Genomic DNA, 18,519 nt, shown 5'->3' with positions numbered 1-18,519 from the left:
GTTTATTGTACATTTATTCTATACTGAATGTGTTAATCAGGATGTGGCAATATTTTATCTTCTCTTCTTATAAGAAGATCAATCCATTCATAATGTTACCTTCATCCTTTTTCAATATGATTGTCGTATTCTTGTACTCTGACCCTGTTGATGACAATCAGAAGTTATGAAAAGCAGCAGAGATTTTCCATTATTCCTATGAAAGAAGCTTTGGAAACTCATAACATTTCGGCACAATGCGGGGCTGTCTGCAGTCGCTCACATTATATTGTCATTGCACATCACCTCTGCAGCTTATCTATGGTGATGGGCTGCAGAGTTCCAGCAGACTTAATTCAATCTGTGTGAAGCATTAGCCCTGCAGTCCATCAGTGGCCGATGAGAGGCTGCAAATGCAGCGTCCCAGAGTCCTGGTCGTTGCAGTACTGTGGCTCCGCCACTAAGGGGAGCTATGGTACGTCCGATGGCACTGAAGGAGTTCATCTGACCAGGTATCACAGACACCAATACATTTCACAGTCGGGTCACCAGGGGGAGCTAAGGGTTCTATTCATTAGGCCACTCCCCACCATTGTGGGTAAACTGGGGGTCAGGCAGGAAGTTAGTTCAGAAAGCTGACTGGGTTGGAACCAGGCAACACCTTGTGGCAGGGGGTGTTGTGGGAGAAGATTCGGTAGGGTCCCTGTCAGGGGTGGGATCCTGACAGAGGCCTGGCTACAAGAAGGAATGTAACGGGACCGTGCCTGCTCAGCATAGTGGCGGTGCCCAAGGAAGGATTAGAAGCGAGATAGATTGTGCTGAGTGAGAAATGAGATCAAAGCAAGAAGGAGAATACCAGTAGGAGTCGTGCTGTGAGACCGAGGCAACATCCTACTGAGGCGCACAACCGGCGGCCGGAACGCCGAGGGAGTATTACAATATTCAGCTTCAGGCAATACTCTAAACCAACGGCAGGACAGTCAGTCTAAGGCGGGCTGTCTCACCCAAATCACCTATGCAGCCTTGGGGGGCAACTTGTGGAGAGGGGTGACTCTAGGGTCCCGGAAGAGCTCCGAGCCTACCCGTCATACGGGTGCCGTCCTAACCGTAACATCAGGGAGGGACGGAGGATTAGCAGAACATCATCTAATCGAGTTGTGAGGGAACTTAAGAAACAGACACAACAGTTGTGGGGACTTTCCGTAAGCACAGCAGGGAAGGACCGCAACACCTAGCGCTAGAAGGAAGGCACAGATTTCCACCTGTTAAGAGAACTCTGGAGGTGCCATTGGACCGGCCGGACTTGCGCAGCCTGGTTATCTGGATTCCGGACTGAGGACCCAGAGATCTTCAGTAAAGAGGTAAAGAGACTGCAACCTGGTGTCCTCGTTATTTACTACGACCTTTACTGCACCGCACCACCACCACCATCCACATCCATCATATCTATTATTCACTGTACGCCCCTCGGCAGGGTCACGGACCGGGCCTAGCCACCGTGACAACCCCAGAGCAGAGACTCAGAGGCCCGGTACTGGGTACTCCTCGGCCCTGCGGCAGTGGGGGCGCTACAGCAAAGACCATGTGAAATTACGGGCTAATATTGCTGGAATGGTACAGATCAGGAACACGAGTATGACTTTTTTTTATAATTTTTATATTCTGGACCGTTGCATTCGAAAAGGGGCTGTCCAAGTAGTGAACAATCCTGTAAGAAACCATGCTTGTGATTTTTGATGATCAAATAACAGACTAGGTGTTAAAAGTGCAACCTGTATTGCAATCTTCTGTATTGTAGTGTATTGTGACTATCAGCGGTAACCTATTAAGTCCTGCCTCTGGCTGGACCTAATAGGACTGGTACGATGGTAGACCTGGGAGTCCTTCTTAGATGCTTGGCTGCACTCTGGATATTTTTAGTCATCTCTGATCCTGGCCATTGCTGCTATGTGTCAACTGCAGCAGAGGTCTATGGGCTCAGCACTTTCTGCATTAAACATACCAATGGTGCCAAGATATCAGTGTTAAAAAGCTGCTTCTTACAGCCATCGTGTTTAGTCTAAAAAATTAACAGGTCTTGGCTGTAAGCTGTATTACTATACTGAGTGTTGCATCCAAAATCCAAGCTATTTAGAGAGATCCCTTCATCAAGATGGTTTCATTGGATGTGAGACAGATGAACATGTTTCCGGTCTATATGCAGAAGGGACTGCACAAGGACCAATTTTGATGAATGTACATTTATATACTTATGATTGGCAGCTTTCTTTCTGACTGTAAATGTACATGTTATGGGGCTATTCACACATCACTTTTTTTGATATGGTCCACATAGAAAAACTGGATTGGGGACACCTCATATACTAGTTTATTTTTTCAGACAGATCTCTCCCATTTCATGACATCCAAGTGCTGCCCCTTATTCAGCAAAGCGGTGTCTAGGAGAAGCTAGGGAAAGCTATTCAATTTTATTTTGGAGAGCAAGAAAACAGATGGCTATCTTATGGCAAAAAGGAAGAAAATCAGACCATCCCAGAGATCCTTATTTTTGGAAAAACAAAATGGGCACAGACATATGAATAAGACCCAATTTTGGGAGAGCTTACAATGTAGTCATTTTTTTGCCAGCAGATCTCCCTCATCTCAAGTGACATTCACATGGGTTTAGTTTCTGGAATGTATCTAATTTAAAAGGGTCCATACCAACACATATGACTCCAGCATCCTCCTTGTGGAGACAATTGCTTTTATTCCAGCGCGTAGACCAACAATCCTGTAGTGCCCGCTCATATCCTTTACATTGCACCTCACTCAGCCATATTGGACCTGTTCCTTTTCCAAACCTCGCTTCTGTAGTAGCGTTTGTAGCTGAACCACATCCCATCTGTCTACAGATGACATCAGCGTCCTTGATATCCCAGTCATCGTCACACACTGTTCCCCACTGTCCCTGGAAAAACACTTCCACTCTGCCGGAGCAGTTTTTTCCTTCCATAAGACGTACCATGTCATTCTCTAGTAAATCACAAAAGTAACAGATAAGTAATAAGGTACATAAGTCATGAGAAGAACAGTTATGCTCTCTTTGAAGTCTTTGGATTTACGAATCAGGACAAATTAAAAAAAAAGGTGCTTACAAAGTCTTAGAATTAGGTAAATATGACCTTAGACGAAAAACATGCCAACTATTTAACAAACTAGATGAAAATGCAGAAGCAGTATAAATAAATAAGTACACCCTTACTAATTCAGTAGGAATTAATGGGTCAAGTAGCCAAGTGTTTATGAACAATCAAGGACATTTGATCAGCAACAAATGTAACCACCTCTATACCCACAGAAGTTTGGGAAGTTTGCTGGTTTGAAGAAATCAAGCAAGTAGTAACAATGCTAAATAGGAGAGACATCAACAATTATCTAAGACACAAAACTTAATTTTTCTGCCTGTCAATCTGGGAGGGGTTATAATTCTATTTACAAACAATTTGTCAACATTAATTCTGTAATGAGATTCTTCACAAGTGGAAAACATTCAAGACAGATGGAAATGTTTCCATGAGTGGGTGTCTCAGCAAATTCAACCCTAGGTCAGACTGTGCAGTTTCCAGAAAATTTTAAAAAATACCAGGAACTAAAAGTTCAGACCCTAAATGTCTTAATTAGCAAGTTCAATTCTAAAGTTCATGACCGTATATTTAGAAAAATTTAAACAGTATGGCTTCCTTGGAAGGGTTATCAAAAGTAAGCCTCATTTGAAAAAGAACTTGACAGTACATCTAAGCTTTGCAAAGTTGCATGTTAACAAATCACAAAACTTCTGCAAAAATGTCCCTTGGATGGACAAAATTAATGGTGTGCACCATGATTGGCAAAAGATCCCATACATATCAGCACATATGTGGCACCCCAGGAGTCCTGTTGCCACAGTGGCATTGCCTCCCCCACAGGGGGTGATGTCATGCCTGGAAGCAAGGAGGGTTCCCCTTAATAGGTAACATCAGCATCCAACATATATTCCTTACTCCAGACCAGAAGGGGGAGCTCTAACACCTGGTTTCAGGGGAGCTTCCCTATAAGTTATGGCCTGGAGGCGGAGTTAGTCAGTCTGAGTCTGAGAGAGGAGAGACATTGAGGAGAACCTAGGGAGTGGAGCTGTTACCAAGCTCACCCCAGAGCCCACAGCGGAGTCTGTGGTTGCTTGGGTACTGAAGTCCTGGCAGCTAAATCTGGAGGGCAGGAGACTGCAGGTCTCCTGGTCCATCTAACACCCAGCGGCACAGCAGCATGTCAGAGTCCAGAGCTGCCACGAAGGAGCGACACCTGTAATAGGCTCAAGCAGCCTGCCATGTGGGTACAGTTTTATTTTACTGCCAGACAGTGAGAGGAACTTGAGCAGAGTTTAAACAAGCAAGGCCCTAACAGGACAGCGCAGTAGGAAGACCTCTGAACCCACCTGGCTAGGTGGATCCTAGATTGCTTCCAGCCTGCCTGGATCTCCATTACCATCTGCTACCCATACCCCAGATGACACCCTCAGCCATCAAGTAAAGGTAAAGAAATCTACAGCCCTTGTGTCCTCCAGTCATTTCTTGACCCTCAGTCCTGCACCCCAATGCCCACGAATTCTTACAACAATACCGGGAGCCCTGGGGCCCCGCTCCACCTGTGGGGAGCAGAACCATCCCAGCTGTGTCACCATTGGCCCCAATGGTGCCGTTAAGCAGCGTTGGCCATCCATTGCCTAACACTACAGGTAGCGTCATGTTAAATCCCCTATAAACTTTCCCTCATTATTTTATTGCATGCCCAGGGCAATGAACCGGGCCACTGCTTCCATGACAACCCCCTAAAGAACTGCCCGACTTGGACCGAGTACCCCACGGCCCTAGCGGGCGTCGCAAAATACATCTTATTCTAACTGTCAAACCCAGTGGTGAGGGCTGATGGTTTATGCTTGTTTTGCAGCCATCGAACATGGACACCTTGGAGTCATGGAGACATCCATGAACTCCTCTCTACACCAACGTATTCTAGAACCAAATGTGAGGCCATCTAGCCATAAGTTAAAGCTTGGTCTAAGCAGGGTTATATAACAGGACAATGATCCAAAGCACACCTGAATATCTACATCAGAATGGCTGAAAATGCAAAGAATCAAGGTGTACAGTAACACTGACTCAGTGAAAGTCAACCTTAACTCAAAGGAAATTATGTTGGGGAACCATAAGATATCTGTGCATAAATATTTATCCACAAACTTCACTCAACTTAAGAAACATTGTAAAGAAGAGTGGGCTAAAAATCCTCAGAACTATGTGAGACTAAAAGTCATACAGGGAATAGGGAATGATAACTTCAAGTTACTGCTGCTAGAGATAGTTCCACAAGTCACTCATGGGGTGAAGTTAATTTGTCACCTACTGCTTTTGCATTTTGGTTCATTTTGGTAAAGTAATATTACAATATAATTTGTCATGCATTCATCTCGTTTCAATTAATTTTTAGACCTTATAAGGACAAGAGGTATTTTCAATATGTCCCAATACATAAATCCATACAATTCAAAGAGGGTATATGGTATTTCTTTATTTTTTTTAATTCTAATTTTGCAGATGATACATGCATGCTATTCGCATTTTTACATTTTTTATGGGTTTTTTTGCAGAAAGGATTGTAAATTACTGACACTGATGAAAAATGAATCAAGCACACTGCAAAGTCCAAATTTCACATATGGGAATAAAATGGATGTGTGGAATTGGTCTAAGGATAAGAACAACTGCTTTGTTTTTCAACCCATTGCAGCATAATGGGTTTATTTTGTACCTTTGGTGATTACTAAAAATCCATGGGCCTTCATTATGAATTATCTATTATATCAGTGTTCCCCAACTCCAGTCCTCAAGACCCGCCAACAGGTTACGTTTTCAGGATTTCCTTTGTATAGCACAGGTGATGGAATTATTGCCTGTGCAGGTGATGCAATTATCACCTGGGCAATACTAAGGAAATCCTGAAAGCATGACCTATTGGTGGGCCTTGAGGATTGGAGTTGGGGAGAACTGTATTATATTGTGTTTGGTTGGCAGGCTACAATATAGCAGCACTCTGTAATAAAAGTAATTATTAAAATACACTGCTCAAAAAAATAAAGGGAACACTTAAAGAACAAAATATAACTCCAAGTAAATCAAACTTCTGTGAAATCAAACTGTCCACTTAGGAAGCAACACTGTTTGACAATCAATGTCACATGCTGTTGTGCAAGTAGAATAGACAACACATGGAAATTATTGGCAATTATCAAGCACATTCAGTAAAGGAATGGTTCTGCAGGTGGAAACCACAGACCACATCTCGGTACCAATGCTTTCTGGCTGATGTTTTGGTCACTTTTGAATGCTGGTTATGCTTTCACACTCGTGGTAGCATGAGACGGACTCTACAACTCACACAAGTGGCTCAGGTAGTGCTGCTCATCCAGGATGGCGCATCACTGCGAGCTGTGGCAAGAAGCTTTGCTCTTTCTGTCAGCGTAGTGTCCAGAGGCTGGAAGTGCTACCAGGCGACAGGCCAGTACACCAGGAGACATGGAGGAGGTCATAGGAGGGCAATAACCCAGCATCAGGACTGCTACCTCAGCCTTTGTGCAAGGAGGAACAGAAAGAGCACTGCCAGAGTCCTGCAAAATGACCTCCAGCAGGCCACAATGTGCTTGTGTCTGCACAAATGGTTAGAAACCGACTCCATGAGGATGGTCTGAGAGACCGACATCCACAGATGGGGGTTGTGCTCACAGCACAACACTGTGCAGGATGCTTGGCATTTGCCACAGAACACCAGGATTGGCAGATTCACCACTGGTGCCCTGTGCTCGTCACAGATGAAAGCAGGTTCACACTGAGCACATGTGACAGAGGTGACAGAGTCTGGAGATGCCGTGGAGAGCGATCTGCTGCCTGCAACATTGTGAAACCATATGCTGGTGTGGTTGGCTCTGGGTTCCTCCTAATGCAGAACAATTCCAGACCTCATACGGCTGGAGTTTGTCAGCAGTTCCTGCAAGATGAAGGCATTGAAGCTATGGACTGGTCCATCCGTTCCTCAGACCTGAATCCGATTAAACACATCTGGGACATCATGTCTTGCACCATCCACCATCGTCACGTTGCACCACAGACTGTCCAGTAGTTGGCGGATGCTTTAGTCCAGGTCGGGGAGGAGATCCCTCCGTAGACCATCCGCCGCCTCATCAGGAGCATGCCCAAGCATTGTAGGGAGGTCACACAGGAACGTGGAGGCCACACACACTACTGAGCATCATTTACTTGTCTTGAGGCATTTCCACTGAAGTTGGATCAGCCTGTAACTTCATTTTCTACTTTCATTTTAAGCATCATTCCAACTCCAGACCTCCGTGAGATATTAGTTGTGATTTCCGTTGCTAATTCTTTAGGTTTTAGTCTACTATGTAATGAATAAAGATTTACAACTGGAATATTTCATTCAGTGATATCTATGATGTGGGATTTTAGTTTCCCTTTATTTTTTTGAGCATTGTATTACACAAGTAGAACAAAAATCACTTAAATGGAGAGGACGCTAACAGAATATTGTGGCTTTTATAAATTTGAGGTTCTTATTTCAGCTCAATTATATTTCCTTCAATAGAACAAAGCTTCAATACTGAATGCTGCTTGTGAAAATAGGTAGCAGTGCTCAGTCAAAACCACTTTTTAAAAATCTTGTGCAAATTTATTAGAGTTTAAATGGGTTTTTTTTAAATAAGTGTGACCATGAGCTACTGCTGTAACAATGGTTTATTTAGATAAACCAATTAGCATTTACATGTTACAAACAAAAGATAGGAGCCTAAAGGCCCCGTCACACACAGCGACGCTGCAGCGATACAGACAACGATGCTGATCGCTGCAGCGTCGCTGTTTTGTCGCTGTGTGGTTGCTGGGGAGCTGTCACACAGACCGCTCTCCAGCGACCAACGATGCCGAGGTCCCCGGGTAACCAGGGTAAACATCGGGTTACTAAGTGCAGGGCCGCGCTTAGTAACCCGATGTTTACCCTGGTTACCAGCGTAAAAGTAAAAAAAAAACAAACACTACATACTTACCTTCCGCTGTCTGTCCCCCGGTGTTCTGCTTCTCTGCACTGTGTAAGAACAGCGGCCGGAAAGCAGAGCGGTGACGTCACCGCTGTGCTGTGTATTCCGGCTGGCCGGCGCTCACAGTGCAGAGAAGCACAGCGCCGGGGGACAGACACAGGAATGTAAGTATGTACTGTTTTTTTTTTTTTACTTTTACGCTGGTAACCAGGGTAAACATCGGGTTACTAAGCGCGGCCCTGCGCTTAGTAACCCAATGTTTACCCTGGTTACCAGTGAAGACATCGCTGAATCCGTGTCACACACACCGATTCAGCGATGTCAGCGGGACCTCAACGACCAAAAAAAGGTCCAGGCCATTCCGACATGACCAGCGATCTCACAGCAGGGGCCTGGTCGCTGGTACGTGTCACACATTGCGAGATCGCTACTGAGGTCGCTGTTGCATCTAAAAACTTGTGACTCAGCAGCGATCTCGCTAGCGACCTCGCTATGTGAGACGGGGCCTTAAGATGTTATCAACTTATATACCATATCACATGGCCTAGAAATTACAATCCCTCTACTGTTATCTAAAATTGTCCTAACCTGAGCATGGGTGAGAAAATGGACAGCTTTGTAGGACCAGGGTTTCGCTTTCATTACCTAGAAATGAAGTAAGAAAATTATTACTTTGTCAAATCATATAATCTTCAACATCTTGGCCTAACGCAAAGTCAAGATTTGCACTCAGCTTCTCTGGTCTTTTGTCACATTAGACCTTCAGTCTTCTTCAAAGGTCCCATCTGGACTTCAGTACTTCCCATTCTTATTATGCGTTGCAATGTCATGATGTGCGTGAAGTGTCGTATTATGAAGTCTGACGTTATGAGGCATACTCAACTCCTGAGGTGTTGAAGACTAAGTGGAAAGGATGGAGACATGCTGTACTTGGAAGACCAGATATAAACTGTAAGAACCATGTGGGGAGATGCAGGGAAAGAGTGAGGCCCAGAAAGAGGGAGTTGTACTTTTTTAATCATCCCAGCCCCTTTTGAACCAGCAAAACAGTAGCCAAGCTGATGGCCATTTTGCTGGAACCCTGCAAAGCAAATTGCTAAAAATTGGTCTGCGCATTTTTGCTAAATCCTTTGGCAAGGTACCGTCACACTCAGCAACTTTGCAAAGAGAACGACAACAATCCATGACGTTGCAGCGTCCTGGATAGCGATCTCGTTGTGTTTGACACGCAGCAGCGATCTGGATCCCGCTGTGCCATCGCTGGTCGGAGCTAGAAGTCCAGAACTTTATTTAGTCGCCAGGTCGGCGTGTATCGTCATGTTTGACATCAAAAGCAACGACGCCAGCAAAGAGCATAGGGGGCATCGCAGCATCCCCTTCTAGCCAGTCGGTACACTCTGGCTGTTTGACATGGAGCTAACAACCAGCGAGAACGAGAAGTGAGTCGCCGTTACGTCACTGGATCGCTCCTGCATCGTTCTGGAGTTGCTGTGTTTGACGTCTCTAACCTAAACAGCGATGCTCCAGCGATCTAGTTTAGGTCGGCTCATTGGCTATATCGCCGCAGCGTCGCTGAGTGTGACGGTACCTTTAAAGAACTCAGCTAAATCAGATAAATAGGATTATCAAGTTGTTTAAGATTACTAAGATGGAAACAGCGCTTTGAAATGATTTACTTCAAAGAAGTTGTTTAGCCTTTGAAAAAATTAAAAACTGTACAAAGCCATAAAATTTAAATATACCCATCTTACAAATCTCCCACCAGTCTGTTGTTCCTCACTCCAAATCATATACAGTCTAACCACGTGACCACTCCAACTCATCACTGGTTGGCTGTAGATTAGACAATTTGTAAAGTAGCAGTCCTACCCTAGTGATAATCATGCACCATCTAGCCATATGACTAGTGATTGGCTGCAGTGGTCATGCAGTTTGACTGTGCAGAAGTCAAGTATAGAAACTAATAGGAATTGGGGTAGTTTTGGGATCAATAAAATAAGATTTATTTTTAGAATATACTAATCAACCTTTTTTCAGATTTTTACTGCTGGACAACCTCGTTAAGCATTTTACATATGTTGAGTAATGTTGAGTAAGTGTTGGGAAATGATAATTGCAACACATTATCTTTCTGGGATGATTTAAAATTCAGTCAAATAACAGAAGACTTAAAAAATATGATACTTACATTTTAATGAAGTAAGTTCTGCATGAGAACAAGAGTTCTTATTCCACGGTGATGATTGACATTCCAATAATGTGGTGCTACGCTTAGTGCAATTAATATGATCTATCCAGTAGGGCCATTCTCCAACACCATACACATTGGATGTCTCCACATATCCCACTGATCCACAATTGAGTTGATTGCAGATGACAGATACTGACATTTGTGTCATGATATTATTGCATACGGAGCCCCAGCTTCCATTATAATAGATTTCCAGCCGCCCTTCACATTGATGCTGCCCACCAGCCAAATGAATATCTACAAATTCTGTAATATATATACGGTTACATAAGTGATATCAATATTTTATTTGTTAATTTCATTGTATTTATTTTGTTGTAGTCTCACAATAAACTAGTTCATATGTGAATGACTATCTTCAATTCTGAAAAACGCTAACGTTTAAGCGTACATCACTTAGAATTAAAGGGCTACAAGTCAATATATACATTACACAGCTTAATGAAGATCTATCGTTTGAAATGGCAGACTTCTATAAATTTCATATTTTATTTTAAAACAATTAAAAAAATAATTCAGTGAATGTGCTGAAATTTGTCTCTTGAATTTGCTTTGCATTGAAGAATTTGATGTCAAATGAATCAACTGAGAATGGTGGGAATGGGTGTTAGGCGACAGGTTCCCACCACTGCACAGGGGGAATCTCGAACCATGTCATCTGCAGTCTCCCATTCTTCCTCAGCAGATTCTGCTCAGCAGAGACGTCAGTCCCAGCGTCTTGCTCAAGCTGATACTGTGCGTCTGGTTACTGCTGCCATCCCAGGTCCAGCTATTGTAACCAGCATTAGTTAACGGCGAGCAGACACTCCTGGGACTAAGTCCCGCTTTTTGCCTACTGGGTATGCCCGTGAGACCACCTCTCATTGGAGTTTGGAGATCCCATGTCCAGGTCCTCAAGCGGCTCTGATTAGACCACTGGCAATGTCCCGGAACGCTACGATTCTGCTATGCGCTAGTATAACTTGCAATCATAATGTGTGTGGTTGCGTGTATTTTCTGGTGAAAGCTCCTAATTGAGTGGGCATTGTGCACGAATTTACCAGCATCATTTAGTGGCGTTCGCCAGTGCAACGCCGTCCGCAATTATTGCGCTTTCCTACCCTAGTTAAGGCGGTTAGTGGTGTTCGCCAGCGCCACTCTGCGTGCACTCAGTGCGCTAAATTTACTAGAAAGTTCTCTAGGCATCGCAGTTTTGGTGCCGTGCACTTGTGGGTCTAGAAGGACTTTTACCCCACGTCCTTGGGGCTGAATCATGTGACCATACACTAGCATCCTCTCAGCCGAGCTCTGTGAGTCCTAACAGGCTATGGCATTTACATTCTGCGGTATTGTGGCTCTGTGAAGCAACAGAGTCCACCTCTGTACACACTGGGTGACATTAACCCATGTATGTTCATCTATTATGCCGTTATATGGTGTCCGCCATTACCGGGCAGCAGGTAACATCTCTGCATGGTGGACCCCGAGCTGTGAACGCACCTTAACTCTACCTTTATATTATTTTGTGCATTCTGCCAGCCCTAACATTATACTAGCACCAGGGTCTGGCGGTCGAGCAGTGACTGCAGCGGTACATCCAGCAGCTGGAGGGCAGGTTGGCGTCTCTTGAGAACACAACCTCAGCTGTGGATGTTACTGCAGTAGCTGTTCAGGCTGCAGCCCGTATGTCTGCTGCAGCCCCTGTTCTGACCTTATCCTGCCTCCCGCTGCCAGATAAGTTCACTGGCGATGGCAAGACATGTAGGAGATTCATGAACCAGTGTGCAATACACCTTGAGCCCCTGGCTGCATATTTCCCCTCAGAGCGGGCTAAGGTGGGATACATCATATCCCTCTTGTTGGACAGGAAGTGGAAGCACGATGATCATGTGGTGCAGCGTGCTCCAAGTTTCTGAGCACTCTGAAACCATGCCCTCTGCAGTCTCCCATTCTTCCTTAGCAGATTCTGCTCAGCAGAGACGTCAGTCCCAGCGTCTTGCTCAAGCTGATACCATGCATCTGGTTGCTTCTGCCATCCCAAGTCCAGCTATTGTAACCAGCATTAGTCAGCAGCGAGCAGATGCTCCTGGGACTAAGTCCTGCTTTTTGCCTACTGGGCATGCCAATGAGATGACCTCTCATTGGAGTTTGGAGGTCACATGTCCAGGTCCTCAAGCGGCTCTGATTGGACCACTGGCAATGTCCCGGAAGGCTACGACTTGGCCATGCGCTAGTATAACTTGTAATCGTGCTGTGTGTTGTTGCGTGCATGTTCTGGTGAAAGCTCCTAAATGATCCCCTTCCCTAGCATTGTTGTTTGAGTGTGGGTGATTGGAGCTGACATATCGCCAGTCAGTGCAATCCAGCGCTGTGCATGAATTTACCAGCGTCATTTAGTGGCATTCGCCAGTGCGATGCAGTGTGCAATTAGTGTGCTTTCCTACCCTTTTTAAGTATTAGTGGCGTTTGCCAGCGTGATCTAGATTTACTAGAAAGTTCTCTAGGCATCGCAGTTGCGGCGCCATGCGCTTGTGGGTCTAAGAGGACTCTTAAGCCACGTCCTTGGGGCTGAGTCCTGTGACCATACACTAACGTCATCTCAGCCCGAGCTCTGTGAGTCCTAACATGCTACGACATTTACATTCCGCGGTACTGCAGCTCTGTGAAGCAACAGAGGCCGCCACTGTACACACTGGGTGACGTTAACCCACGTGTGTTCATCTATTATACCGCTATATATTATCCGCCATTACCGGGCAGCAGTTAACATTTCTGCACGTGGACCCCGGGCTGCGAATGCACCTTATCTCTACCTTTACATTATTTTGTGCATTCCGCCAGCCCTAACATTACATTTAAAAATGTTCTTCATTGGGCCTTCTTGTACTTGTCCTGCTGCTGCCACTGGTCTTTTAAACTACTACTCTGCCTTTTAGTCCGAGAAACTCACACAATTCTCTCACATCAATTCACCGTCACTGCCACCGGCACTCTGAACGGAGCGTTCAGCTGCATAGAAATACATGCAGACGCACACTCCGGTCCCGAGTGTCGGCGGACTTGCTTGGAGGACTTGTGGTTGATGCGGGACAGATATGAGTAGGGTCAAGGGAAGCTAAGATTTTTGTTAAAACCTTTCCTATTTTCTATGTTCTATCAAAGTGCTATCTAGCTGTACCTTTTCCAGAGGCGAATTGGAAAAAAGGAAAGTTCCTGTCAAACAATTTTTGTTATACCTACTCAAAAATTAGTGAATAAACCAAATGAAAAAGAATATATATCAAACAGAAATTTTGTTTATTTAATCATCATATTAAAATATAGAGGACACAGAAATTTTTTTTCATATATGCATGTTTGCTATACTTATTCATAATTACTCAAATAGCCTATTTATATGGGGTTTTGAATTTCTATTATCATGTCATTTAGTCTTTGTACTAATTACAATTATTTATGTGCTGTGGTTTTTGCATATTTTGCCACTTGATTTCCCTTTTTCTGTGTCCGCTATATTTTAATATTATGATCACATTTTTTTAAATATTTTATATATATTCTTTTTTTTACTTGGTCTATTCACTAATTTTTGAGTAGACATATTTAGTGTTCTTCAGTGAATATCCATGTTTGTGCTATAATATTATTGTGAGCTAGTCTCACTTAGGTGAACAATTTTTGCTGCACAATTTGTTGTATAATTTTAAACAAAGACCTTCCACGACAGCACACAGGAGGTTGCCTCCACCTCCTTATTAGGGACAGGAAACAAGAGGTTTAAATAGCCCTCCCATTCCATCCAATCCCAGTGTTTTCCAAGGACCAGACAGAATGAATGCTTGAGTTTTTTATTTACACTAAAGAATCCAGTGAACATCACTTATTGAGGGGGGAATTACCTGTGCTGTCATGGAGGGTTTTAGAAACCCAATTATCGGTAAGTGTAATTCTATTTTCTCTAATCCCCTCCACGACAGCACACAGGATAAATACCAAAGAATAATGGATAGGCAGGGACAACAGAATGCAGGACTTTCCTGCAAAAAGCTAGATCTCTTGTAGACATTAGATCTAATCTGTAGTGTTTAGTGAAGGTATCGACCGAGGACCAGGCAAATCTTCTCGATGGAAGCATTGGACCATTCCGCCCAGGAGAAGGTGACAGCTCTAGTAGAATGGGCTTTTAATGATTCAGGAGGAGAACCGTCCATCATACATCCAGAGAATGGAATCCTGCTTCTCTCTCGTCTCTTGGATTGTCACAGAAGGAGGGCAAAATTATTTCCTCGGACCTGTGGAAGTCAGGTGTCACTTTTGGCAATAAAGACGGGTCTAGGAGGAGTATTATTCTGTCATCCAGAATTCTTAAATAAGGCTTCCTGATGGATAGGGCCTGAATCTCGTCCACTCTTCTGGCCGTTGTAATGGCTACAAGTAGTGCCGTTTTCCAGGCCAGTCTGTCTATCTGGATCTGGTCCATAGATTAGAACAGTGGAATAGTTAGACCTTTCAGTACTACATTCAAGTCCCAAGATGGAACTAAGTTGGATTTTCTTGGACGGGTTCTGGAGGCAGCTGACATGAATCTCTTTATCCATTGATGGTCTGCCAGGTTCTCGTCGAAGTAGAAGCTCAGGACCGACACCTGGACTTTCAAGGTACTTGGTTTTAGTCCTTTGGATAAGCTGTAGAAAGTCTAGGATTTTTGCCATCTTAGGGTGAAATGGATCTATGGGGTGGATCCATACCATACCGAGAAGGTCTTCCATACCTTGGAATAGATATCATTTATGACCTGTTTTCTACTTTTCTGTAAAGTGGATATGATGACATCTGACAGGCCTCTGGTTCTCAAGATTGTGGTTTCAGAAGCCAGGCTGCCAAGCATAGGCTGTGGGGAGCCGGGTGACAAATGGGACCTTGACGTAGAAGGTTGTGGTCCAGTGGTAGGGTCAGTGGTTCTTCTGAGCTCATCAGTTTCAGGGCTTCGAACCTGCTCCTCTTTGGCCAGAGGGGGGCAATGAGGATGGTTTTGGCCCTGTCTGTTCTGATCTTCTGCAGAGTCCTTGGTAGCAATGAAATTGGAGGGAATGCGTAGGTTAGCCTGAAGCTCCACTGGTGAGCAAAGACATCCACCCTTGATTGGTTTTTGTTTGGACCTATGGAGAAGTAATGCACTAATGCTTTGTTTTGTATTTTCTCAGCTTGTGAACAGGTCTACCTGTTATATCCTGGAATACTCTCATATTGAGGCTCCATTCCCCTTGGCCTATATCTGTCCTGTTCAGAAAATCCACCTCGACGTTGTGGTATCTTTTTAGGGGGAGAGCCGATAAAGAAAAGAGTTGACATTCTGCCCAACAGAAAATTCTCACTAAGACCTGCTGAAGACGCTCGAATTTCGTGCTGGCCTGAGGACGTAGATGGGCAACGGTGCTCATGTTGTCGGAGTAAACTCGGACATGAGTTCCCTGGATGATTGTCTTTGCTGCTCTCAGGGCTTCTTCTACCACTTTCAATTATCTGAAATTGCAGGACTGGTCATTCATCTTTTTGGGCCAAATTCCCTGAAAGACTCCCTGAGATGTCACAGCTCCCCAACCGCGTTTGCTGGCATCTGTTGTAACTGATGACATTGGATATTGAATCCAAGGTATGCCTTTTGCCAGATTTCCTTGGCTGAGCCACCAGTTGAGGGATAGCTTTATGTGATGAGGAAGAGAGATTCCTGTACCGAGTGTATCTGGGGTTCTGTTCCAGCTGGAGACGATAAACATCTGGAGTATCCTTGAGCGAGCTTGGGCCCAGGGAATTGCCTGAATACATGATGTCATCGAGCCCAGTACTGACATTGCAAATCTTAGGGTCACCGTCTTCTGGGTTTTTAGGGTGCGAACCTTTGATCTTACGTATAATTGTTTGGAGACCGGAAGAAAGGACTTCTGGTTTTGGGAATCTAGGAGGATTCCCAAAAATTCTTTCTTGGTTGATGGGTTCATGTCTGATTTTCCCTGATTTACGATCCAGCCTAAAGATGTTAGGGTATGTAGGACTGATTGAAGATGCCTTCTTAGAGTGCCACTGGAAGGATCCATAATGAGAAGGTCATCCAGGTAGGGGACAATTGTCAAATATCCTGCTTCCCCCTCCCTGATAGGTTCTTTCCTCTGGCGCCTCGTGGAAAAAAAATCTAATTTCCCGCCAAAATGGCGGTGCGTTCCACCATGGAATGCAAGGCAAAAGTGACGTAGAGCCTCCTCTCCTGGTGGTGTATTTCACTTCCTGTGTATGCCCTGGATTGCCAGGAACTGTGCAAGTCACCGCCGGCATGCAGGTGCAAGGGGGAGAGTGCTAGGAGACTGGCAGCTTATGGGAGGCCCCCAGCCACATCCTCTTCATCCAGCATTGCCAGCGGTGCCAGTGGATGGTGTGGTCCTGACATGGCAGGAGCAGCAGAGGGAGGAAGGTCCAGGACGATTAACCCATGCTGTCCAGCTTAAAGGTATATTTCCAGAAAGTGTCGCTGGCCCACCCTCAGGAGCACACAAAAAAACCTCTTCATCCCTTAGGGACAGGAAAACACTGGGGATTGAAAGAAGGGGAGGGCTATTTAAACCTCTTATTTCCTGTCCCTAATTAGGATGGGGAGGCATCCTCCTGTGTGCTATCGTGGTGGGGATTAGAGAAACAAACACTCATGTTATTTCTAACCACATGATCAAGATGTAATCAATAAGAAGATCTCCAAGATGATGCTCTGTGATACGTTCCAACACTAATAGGAGACAATCTAAGGTGGGCAACCAGCATGAGGCAGGCAGACAAGGATTACAATAGGTAGCTCTCTTGGTTAGACTCTTGGATATGTTCAGATACAGAACACAGTTTGATATCCAGTATAGTTGGTGTCCAGGTGACCGGTATTACCTTGCAAGCCATGGTTTGTAATTCTATATGCATTTCCAACTGATAGCTCTGGTGATTTTTGAGTGCAGATTATACATGTTCCACTTGATTTTGATAGTTTTGCATGTTTTTGCCCCAATTAGGCTCTATTAAATAAAATAAGCCTTTTTTTACATTATTTTTTTTTTAGAAATTATATTGTTAAATTACAGAAAAGGTATTAAGTTTGTGCGTATACCGCCTTTAAAAGTATTAAAAATAGAATAGAAAATTGTAAAATGCTCTAAAGGTTTTCCCACACATTTATCTCTGCAATGATATTCTTGAAGATTTAACACACTGTGCGCACAATATTGATTTATTATAAATATTCAAAAAGCAATGATGAGTGGCCTTTAATCCAAATTTCATTCTGCAGCAAAAATTGCAGCTAAACTTTTGGTTGTTCGAGTTCCATCTTTATGCATCCTTTTCTAATCAAAATTACCCCTTTCCTACTAATTACACCCTCCTGTTGAGTAACTATGGGTATTTCATGGTGCATATGTGAACCAGTCTGGCAGTGAGTCTCCCAATCGGAATGTAAATGCTCATATTTATCTGACCCATGATCGGTCCAGGTTTGAGGTCCTTATTGGGATTATGAAATATGCTTACGTGAACTCAGACACAAAATGTATCTAAATGACATAGCAAATGATTTGCAGAGTGTGTAATTCTCTTACCTGAGCATATTACGCCGGCATCTTCTTTATGACCACAGTTATGATCAAACTGCTTTGAAGGACAGTTCAAGATGTGTGTTTCATTTCCTACACATTCTACATCGTCCAGCAAGATGTCCCCGGTTCCTCTCCCATAATAGGCTCCTGTTGTAGCTTTTATAGCAGAACCACAGCCCAGCTGCCTACAAACCACATCTGCATCTGCTTTATCCCAGGAGTCATCACAGATCGTCCCCCATTTTCCACTGTGATACATCTCCACTCTTCCAGCACATTGGCCAGGACCATTCACCAGTCTTAGATAGTGACTTTCTGCATTATGAAACATACTTTAATTTACTCTAGAGCAAAACATTATCATTTTATCCAAATTAAAAACGGAATGTTATGAGGAGGAGCCATCTCTTTTTCTCATGTGTCATATTTGGCAATTAATTGGTCTAGTTATGGTCTTAAAAATACAATTTTTTTCATCTTGGAGTGAGAACCTGACCATATTGTATATCCATTAAAGTGAACTTTTCAGCAGGATTTTTCCAAGTAACCTACAGACAATTCCA

The 18,519-nt window shown here is 44.0% G+C and overlaps 1 protein-coding gene across 1 annotated transcript; it reads right to left on the bottom strand.

Annotated features, from left to right (window-relative positions):
- Window positions 1–67: 67 nt before the first annotated feature.
- LOC143797309 (scavenger receptor cysteine-rich type 1 protein M130-like) lies at window positions 68–18,287 on the bottom strand. The gene is made up of 5 exons (XM_077281063.1): window positions 17,960–18,287; window positions 10,287–10,595; window positions 8,687–8,743; window positions 2,683–2,994; window positions 68–144 (listed from the first exon to the last, which is right to left on the bottom strand). Exons 1-5 carry the CDS (start codon window positions 18,285–18,287, stop codon window positions 68–70), a joined length of 1,083 nt encoding a protein of 360 aa, XP_077137178.1.
- Window positions 18,288–18,519: the final 232 nt, after the last annotated feature.

This window comes from Ranitomeya variabilis, chromosome 1 (assembly GCF_051348905.1).
Source record: "Ranitomeya variabilis isolate aRanVar5 chromosome 1, aRanVar5.hap1, whole genome shotgun sequence".
Taxonomy (NCBI): Eukaryota; Metazoa; Chordata; class Amphibia; order Anura; family Dendrobatidae; genus Ranitomeya; species Ranitomeya variabilis.
Note: the sequence above shows the minus strand (reverse complement) of the source record. Positions and strands in the feature narration are given on the sequence as shown.

What these genes read in the sequence shown, in the direction of transcription:
- LOC143797309 (XM_077281063.1), bottom strand. Translation starts at nt 18,287, where the DNA reads ATGTTTCATAATGCAGAAAGTCACTATCTAAGACTGGTGAATGGTCCT. An exon ending in TGCCGGCGTAATATGCTCAG is followed by an intron (nt 10,596 to 17,959) that starts GTAAGAGAATTA and finishes TATATATTACAG; the next exon opens with AATTTGTAGATATTCATTTG. An exon ending in AGAACTTACTTCATTAAAAT is followed by an intron (nt 8,744 to 10,286) that starts GTAAGTATCATA and finishes CTTCATTTCTAG; the next exon opens with GTAATGAAAGCGAAACCCTG.